General features: G+C 63.1%; 1 protein-coding gene across 1 annotated transcript in view; it reads right to left on the bottom strand.

The window, feature by feature from the left end:
* CELSR1 (cadherin EGF LAG seven-pass G-type receptor 1) overlaps positions 1-8,413 on the bottom strand; it is a 155,797-nt gene that overhangs the window by 7,397 nt on the left and 139,987 nt on the right. Inside the window, exons 25-32 of the mRNA XM_007454088.1 lie at positions 7,382-7,556; positions 4,358-4,470; positions 3,890-3,969; positions 2,325-2,451; positions 1,440-1,565; positions 973-1,067; positions 599-702; positions 192-341 (exon numbers count right to left, since the gene is read on the bottom strand). Coding sequence (XP_007454150.1) covers positions 192-341; positions 599-702; positions 973-1,067; positions 1,440-1,565; positions 2,325-2,451; positions 3,890-3,969; positions 4,358-4,470; positions 7,382-7,556 — 970 coding nt within the window. The remainder of the gene's footprint in view (positions 1-191; positions 342-598; positions 703-972; positions 1,068-1,439; positions 1,566-2,324; positions 2,452-3,889; positions 3,970-4,357; positions 4,471-7,381; positions 7,557-8,413) is intronic.

Raw genomic sequence — 8,413 nt, 5'->3', positions numbered from 1 at the left:
CGTCGTGCTCCCTGCCGCAGTGGGGTCAGCTTCGCGGAGTCCTGGCCGTGAGGGTCCCACAGAGACCCCCGAGACCTCACCTGTGCTCTGCAGACGGTGAGCAGGGGCCTGTCCTTCCTGCCGCCGCAGCCCCGTCCCAGGGGCAGGCAGCCACGGCTGAGGGCCGCTCTGCAGCCAGCGGGCTCACTCACCTTTGGGGGTGCTGTGCACGGGGCCCTGGGCCGGGTCCCATCTGTCCTCAGCCGCGACCCCGTCGTCCTCGCTGTCGGAGGAGCGTGAGGAAGCGTAAGAGCTGCTCTGCTCATCCAGGGACAGCTCGCTGTCCGAGTCCGAGTCGTGGCCTGCAGGGCGGGCGGGAGGGACAGGGCTCAGGCCGGGGGCGGGGTGCTTCCTGCCAAGGGCAGACTGGAGCCACCTGGGCCCGGGCCCGGGAGGGCACGACCCTCCCAGTGTGCAGTGGCCACCTCTTCAAGGCTGTACGTTCTCCGGTGACCGAGGGGCCCACGGGGCAGCCGAGAGCCAGCAGGAAGCTCTCATCATGACCCCCGGGAGGGAGATGCACAGGCTGACGGGAGACCGCGCCCCAGGGGACACGTACCGTGGGGCTTCTTGGTGCTCCTGGGTACAAAGGACGCGTCTGGCTCTCCGTGGCCGCCCCGCGCCAGCCCAGAGGACACACTGAGCTTCTGGCCCCCTTTGTCCCTGGAGAGGGTAGAGGTGGGTTGGCTCAGCATCGTTGCTCTGGGGGACGCATGACCGGCCCCCCGCTATCACCCAGCACTTTCTGCGTGTGCCAGGGCAGCCACACCGGGCTCTGGAAGGTTCTCTGCCACGAGACTCCCGGAGCACACGGGTAAACACACGTGGACTCAAACAGCAGGGCACACAGCTTGGGGTGGAGGCGGCAAAGCCCACGTTTGCTCGGAGAGCTGCCCCCCCACGGCCACAGCAGGGGCGCCGGCCCGGCCTGACCTGATGGTGCTGTCCAGCGAGGCGGTGGACTCTCCCAGGGCCGTGCGGAACACGTCAGGCTCCTCGCCGTACGTGTTGTTGCAGTTGAGGGAGCGCTGGGGGAAGGGGGCTGATTATCGGCCGAGCAGAGGCCACCAGGGCGCAGAGGGTGGCTCGGTCCCCACCACAAGCCCCTGTGCAGCACCCTGACCATGCCCCTGCCGGGCACAGGGCACAGCAGCCCGGTGGCAGCTCCCACTGCCCCTGCTTCTAGACAGGATCCCCGCCGGCCGCAGGGGCGGGGGGAAGAGAGGCTGTGAGCGGGACAGACGCCACCCCGTCGACTCCGCTCGCTCCCGGGGCTGCAGGGAAGGCTGGATGCCACCCTCCGGGGACAGATCTGTGATGCCCCCTTTTGTGGGGGACGCGAGACCAAGGGACTGTGTCTGATGCTGGTCCAGGCCCTGGCGTCCCCGGGAGCCTCCTACCGTCAGCAGGGTGGCCCTCGTGGTGGCTGAGTCGTCGGGGTACGGCTTCTTCCCGGCGAGCACGCCCTTCAGGTGCTTCCGGACCTCTCTGTTGAACACGCAGTGGAGCAAGAGGACGGCGAGGCCCTGCAGAGAAGGGGCCAGGTCAGCGCCGGGCTTGGCCCCCGTAGAGAAGCCAGGGCCCTGCCGCTGCCTCACCGCCCACCTGCCTGCCCGGAGGATGCACGGAGCATAGCTCAGCCACGTGGAGCTGACGGTGCCCAGAGCAGACCTGACCGCCGCGGCCGTGCAGACGCCCACCGTGGCCCACGCCCGGCCTCCCTTCCCCGGGGGCTTCCAATTTGTCCAGGTCGGGGGCCTGGTCGGGGCAGCCAGCACGCCCAGTGCCTGGAGGACCCCCTCCCAGTCCCCAGCCCCCGGGCCATCTGGGTCCCCAATGTTGCATCATTAATCAGGGTCCACGGTGTGGACAGTAAATTGCCAGCACCCTCCTGGGGACACAGTGGGATTTATGCCGGCCGGGAAGGGGGTGAGGCCCCGCACTGGCTGAGCAGAGGACTGCGTCCTGACAGACACACAGGAGGCCATGGAATGGGGATCCCTGGGAGGGCTCGGGGCAGAGCTGCCTTTGGAACAACAGGTGCCTTTTTTTCGGTGGCGGGACCACGAGGCTTCACCATAACCCCTAACAAACTGCGCCGACACCGGAAGGACGGACGGCCACGGTGCAGCCCCGTGTGTCCAGAGAGCGAGAACACAGCCCGGACACCAGGTCAAGGATCTCCCCGGGGACCCTCTCAGGGCAACTCGGGGTTGGGGCATTTCAGACAGGAGGAAGCACAGGTGACCCCTGGGCCCCGCCAGGTCACTCTGACAGCCGCCCACCTGTAAGCAGCCGAAGACAGCAAAGAGATAGCGGAAGGTGAGCGCGTCGCTGTTCACGGCCAGCAGCCCCAGGAGCCAGGTGGCGCTGATGAGCAGCAGCAGGACGAAGGCCGTCCTCACAAGGGAACTGGGGGGGAGGGGGACACGGGCGTGGCTGCAGCGTCCTCCCCCTCCTCCTCTTGCACCCACCCGCCCGTCCAGCGTCCATCCCCCACCCTCTTTCCTTCCCACACCCTTCCATCTACCATGAGGCAGCCCCTGGCTCACACAGGGGAAAAGACAGCTTAGTGGGGAGCAGTTAAAAAGCAAACAGGTAAACAGGAAACTAGGAGCCAAGGCTGGTACACGGGCTGCACCCACAGCGACTCCGGGAAGCCTGGTGCACGGCCCGAGAGGGAGGTGGACCCGGAGGACGTGCGTGGCGAGAAGGTGTCAGGGCCACCGTGCAGGCTCCTGGCAAGGGCTACCTGCTCTCTGCCTCGGTCTCCCCAGCCGAAGGGGGACGGATGGCAACGTGCATCCCTAGTGGGGTCGTGGGGTGCTGGAGGGAACTGCGTGTGCTAACGTGAGGCAAGGGCTGGGAAAGGTAGGTCTGGGGCGGGAAGGAAGCGGAGGACGGTGGAGCAGGCTGGACCCCGACCCCGCCTCCCCTGCCCGCGGTCTCTGCTCCTCCGTGGCCTTTTCAGACTCTGCTCTCCCATGGGCCAGGCGGACCGGCCGGCACCTCCTGCGGCCCCTCAGCCCCTCCTCACACATCCTCCCTTCCCTGGCCCCCCAGCTTGGGCCACCCGGCCCGGTGGACACCCTTGTCCTCCCCTCCCCTGACCCTCTCGTGGCTCCTGGACTCATGCTGAGCTCTCCCGCAAGGCTTTTCTGTGGGTCCCCTGCTCTCTCCCAACCTGAAAACATGGGAGGCTCCCTCTCTGTTGGGCCCCACCTTCCTGTGCTGCGCCCTCTCGCTGGGCGAGCTCCCTCACTCCTGTGGTGCCAGCATCACTGTCCCCACCAGCCCAGAAAGTTCCATCCCCCCACCCCCACCCTGTCTGACTCCAGGGAGTGTCCAGGCACCCTGGCACCTCCCCCCACCCTGCTGTCACCATCCCCCTCCTCCTGCCGGTCCAGGCGAGGACACCCAGGCGTCACTGCTACCCCCTCTCCCCTCAGTGACTCCACTACAGACCCCGTGGGTCCTACATCCTAAACATCTCTCCCTCCCTGGTCCGGGCTGCCACGCCGGCCGGCCACCTGCCCCAGTCCCCCTGTGGTCAGCCTCTCTCGCTTTCCTCCACGATGTCCAGCTCTCCCCTGAGAGATCCAGACTCCGCTCAGCACAGCCCAGATACGTCCAGACACGGCTGGCCTCTCCCCACTGCGGCCTGTTGATTCCCCACTGACGTGGCTGCCATGACGCCCTCGACCGGCCCGGAAAGCCAGCAGCTGACCGGCTCGGTGACGGGCACTTTCATGGGGCTCTGCCTGGCGTGTAAACCAGACAGGCAGGGGTCTCAGGTGGGGCTGGCTCCACGTCAGGTCCCACCCACCGGCCGGGTTTAGCACCAACTTACACGACCCGTTTTCTCTCATAATAATGGCGCTTCCTTTGGCAGGAAGCTTTTGCAGACAGGACAAAAATGACTGTGTTGACCTGAAAACAAACCAAACAGAGAAACCCGAAGTCCAGTGGCCGCTCCACTGTACTGTCACTAGAGACCTTCAAAAGCCAAAGGCTCCTGAGGGTCTTCAGCCCACATCTCGGGAGGTGCCCCTGGGATGAGGCCTCAGAGCCCCGGAGCCCGCTGGACGCGGATGCTGACCGGCGTCACAGTGGACGCGGACCTGGACCAAATCCCAGCGTCCACGGGTCTGAGGACAAGGCTTGATCACCGTGAGGTCAGCCCTTCCTGTCTGCCCAGATGCTCAGCGGAGCCGGTAACCCATCGGCCACAAACACCCTTCAAGCCAGCGTACCCAAGGGGCACCCGGCCTCCCACGTCCCTGATAATCAGGGGTTCTGAGAAGCCCCCGGCACTCACGACTATCACGGTTCCGATGGGCCCCGCGAAGCTCCAGATCAGGGTGTCACGAAGGGACAGCCAGCAGAAGTCCGGGTTTCCGTAGCCCTGGGGGTCCAGGCCCACCGCAAGTCCTGGACGACAGGAAGGAGAAGGCTGAGGGCCACCCCGATGGGGGGCGGGGCCACAACGGGGTGTTCCCAGCCCCCCAGGCAGGACCCAGGGCCCCCGGCACCGCCCTCGGAGGGAAGGCCGGGGAACCCGAGATAAACAGCCGGGAAGTGACGAAGGCCCAGGTCCCCTCCCAGCAAAGGCCCTCTCAGTGCCGGCCACAGGCCCACCATGGCCACGACCTGCTCGCGGATTCACCCCAGAGGTGGGGAGCCCACCTGGGCCGGGGCTGCTGACGGAGGTGGGAGAGAGACAGGAGGAGGAGGTGATGGGACCCGCCGGGACCATCCATGAAGCACGATGGGGTGCCCTGCTGGCTGGGCCACACAGAAGCCAGGCCACGGCCATGGACCACAGGTGCAAGGGAGGAAGGACCTGAGCGCAGGCACATGCCACACACGCCACACACACACATATACGCACACGCACACACCCCAGGAACGGCTCACCACTCCAAGGTGCTAGGCAAATGAGGAGTTTCCTATGTTACCTAAGCCATAGCCATGGTTTCTAACCATGTCACAAGCTAGAGCAGGACTTGCCCTTACAGAACCATCAAGGTGAAGTCTGGAGTGGCTTCTCCAACACAGACCTTGCTTAGGACAAAGGAGCAGCCCACTCCGCGCCGTGGCCTCCCCGGACCTGGCCCGGACTGTTCCACAGGCCACACTCCCTTGCTTAAGCCCTAAAAGATCAAGTCTCCCCACCGACTGCTCAAAATCCTGCAATGGCTTCCCACTGCCCTCAGGTGATGGACACGGGTATTTCCGCAGCCTTCTGCGCCCTTCGTGGCGTGGCCACGGCCACACTCCAGACCACGTGGCACCCCCCACTCCGCCCCAGCCCAGCCTCAGGTCAGTCCCCAACCAGCCTTCCTCCACTCAGGTCTTGCACATGCAGAGCCCTGAAGGCACAACCCCCAGCACAGCAGCCTGGTTCCTGGGAGCCCTCCAGTGTAAAGAGTGCTTCCTCCAGGAAGCCTTCCTGGCCTGCCCCATCCCACCCCCAGATGAGAGCAGGTCTCCCCCGCCCCACTGGCTCTGAGCCCACCCCTCAGTGCAGGGTCTGTGGATGAGCCTAGAGTCACATTCACCATCACTTAATGCCCGTCTTCCCTGGAGGGACGACTCCCAGAAGACACAGGCTTTGCCGTTCTCACTCACTGCTCTGATCCCGGGCCTAGAACGGAGCCCGGCACAGAAGAGGCCCTCCCTGAATGAACGGATGAAGGAGCGTGCGAATGCTCCCGCGTTCTTGGGCAACTGAGACTTGGTGGGGGTTAAGGAAAGCACATGGGGAGGTGGCCTCAGGCCCCCATCCCCTGCGCCCCCCGGGTCCCAAAGGCCCGGCTGGGTCAGGCCCCACGACCTGAGACAAGGGCTGTCCCCATGCAGGGTCCCACGGAGACGCTCTGCTCCATCCAGCCCCGTCGGGAGGGGCCGCCCGAGGTGACCCCACACAGGTGGAGATGGAACGGGGTACAGTATAGACCAGGAACCACACTCGGAGTTTACTGGGGCACAGAAAAGCAGACAGCAAACTTTAACTCTTCCTTTTGTAAAATAAGCAAATTGGCAAATGATCCTGATCTGACTTTTCATTTCTCTTCATAGAATTTGATGTAAATAAAATCCGACATTCTGGTTTCTGAGATTAACTTGCTAATTAAAAAAAAAAACCCAAATAATAATAGAGGCTCTGGGCAGACTGAAGATGAAATTAAAGACGAGCGTCCTGAGTGTCCAAGCACAACCAGGTCCTTGCTTCAGGGGTTGAGTAGATGGGCACTGGGGGGACCCCCGAAACCAGCTGCTCCCAGCCCTCATTCTTCCTGGTCTTTGGGGCTCAGGAACCACCTGAATTAGCACCTTTCTCACAAGCTGACCAGAAACAGCATGGAAACACGCAATGTAGTGTGTCTGCTGAGGAGGTGGCTGCCGCTGAGGGCGGCTCCCGCTGCCCACCGCCAGCAGCCGTGGATGGAGATGACAGTGGTCATTCAGGGTCCCTTGGGGCCCAGGGAGAGGAGTCACAAGGGGACAGCCCGGTGCCCAGACTGTCTGGGTGGGAGCAGAGTGGCCTCAGGAGACCAGTTGGTGATGCTACCATGAAAACCAGGGTGGGTGCTGGGCAGAGCCCTGGGGCAGCATCTGCCCCTTCTCCCACTGCCTCTAGCCTCGGACTTCGTGTCTGGATCCCTGGAACCCAGGGACTGCTGAGGAGAGAGGGTGCCGCTCTCCCTTTGTGAACACAAGAGGGGATCTTTCCCCATAGGAAGCAAATCTGACCTTGACGTTTAGTGAAAAGTGTGCTGAGAAGTGCTGCTGTTCTGTTCATTCATTAACTCATTCTTTCATCCATCGATCCACCCACCCACCCACCATCCACCCATCCAGCTACCCACCCATCCACCATCCGTCCATTCATCCATCTACCATCCATCCATCTATCCCTCCATCCAACCATCTAGCTACCTACCCACCTGTCCATCCACCCATCCACTCACCTATCCATCCACCCATCCATCTATCCATCATTCACCCATCTATCCACGAAGCGGCCAGACAAGGGAGTGTTTGTCTGTTAGATGCCACAGGCAAACCCTGAACAGGCCTGGGCCCAGCTCTCAAGGAGCTCACACCTGACAGGAGACGCATCCCTCACTGATGATGACACTCGTGTGAGCAGATGTGGGTGCAGGTGCCCCTCCTCTGCCGAGTGCCCAAGAGGAGGCCAGAGAGCTCCCCCACCTGCACCCGGGGGCGCTGGTTTATCTGATGCGGCTTTCTGCATCAGCAATGCCATGCGGGTCCTCCGAGTGGTGGTCAGTCCCCAGCCCGGGCCCCCTGGCGGGGCTGCTCTGCGCATCCTCACCTGTGACAATGGCTGGGATGCCCCAGCCCACGACGTAGTAGAACCTCATGGGCCCGGCGTCGATGTTGCGCACCTCGGTCAGCATGCGGTAGATGTGCAGGCTCTCCACGAAGGTCCAGGCGAAGGTGCTCATGTACATATAGTGCAGGAGAATGGCAATCACCGTGCACAGGAACTGTGGGGAGAGGCAGCCGCTCAGCACAGCCCTCCGGCCCACAGGCCCTGCGCCGCGGACCGAGGGCCAGATGGCATGGAGATGGGGGCGGGGGAGCCACCCAGTTGGGCCACTTTGCAACGCGAGGGCACACAGGTCTGAGAAAGGAAATCGAGTCAGTTGTTTTTCCCTATTTGATTCACCCAGGAGCGGCTGAGTGTCAACAGTCCCAAGCGTCTCAGGCTCCTGATGTGGAACAGAGGACACGGAATGAGGCACCTGGGGGCCCTGGGGACCCCCCAACCTGGATCGGCGCCAGGAGTGAGCATAACCCAGGGCCGACGGGTTGGCCGAGCCTCTAGTGTTTTCATTAGAAGCTAGAAATTTGTATTTTCAGGTCATGGCTCCAAATTTTTAAATGTTGGCATTTCATTTGAAGTTAGAAAAAGAATATCATGGAGGCAGGCTGCTCAGGCTGTGGCCCCAGACCGTGACCGTGGCCTTCACCCACCACCCCAGCCCTCGTGCGGGTCTCTGAGGTCCAGCGGATGCGGCCAGCGGGAGGGAGGAGCCTCGGGCCTCGTGACCTCACCCTCATATAAAAACAAGGTCATCGCACCTGCGCTGATTTAACGGAGCCTCTACCTTCTGCGGAAGAAAACAGGGATGAGAGCGTTTGTTCAGTTTCTGTCCCCGTGGGTCTGTGTGTCTGGCCAGTGGCTGAGTGCCAGGAAGTGAAAGTCAACCTCCACAGGGCAGTTGAGGGTCAGCTTCCCGGCCTCTGGGGGCCTTGGTGACCCAGCCCTGAGTCCCTGGACACTGAAGGTGGCGCGAGAACATGAGGAAGGCGGTGGAGGGGGGGGGGGGGGGGGGGGCAC

Source organism: Lipotes vexillifer, unplaced genomic scaffold (assembly GCF_000442215.2).
Source record: "Lipotes vexillifer unplaced genomic scaffold, Lipotes_vexillifer_v1.1 scaffold382, whole genome shotgun sequence".
Classification (NCBI taxonomy): domain Eukaryota; kingdom Metazoa; phylum Chordata; class Mammalia; order Artiodactyla; family Lipotidae; genus Lipotes; species Lipotes vexillifer.
Note: the sequence above shows the minus strand (reverse complement) of the source record. Positions and strands in the feature narration are given on the sequence as shown.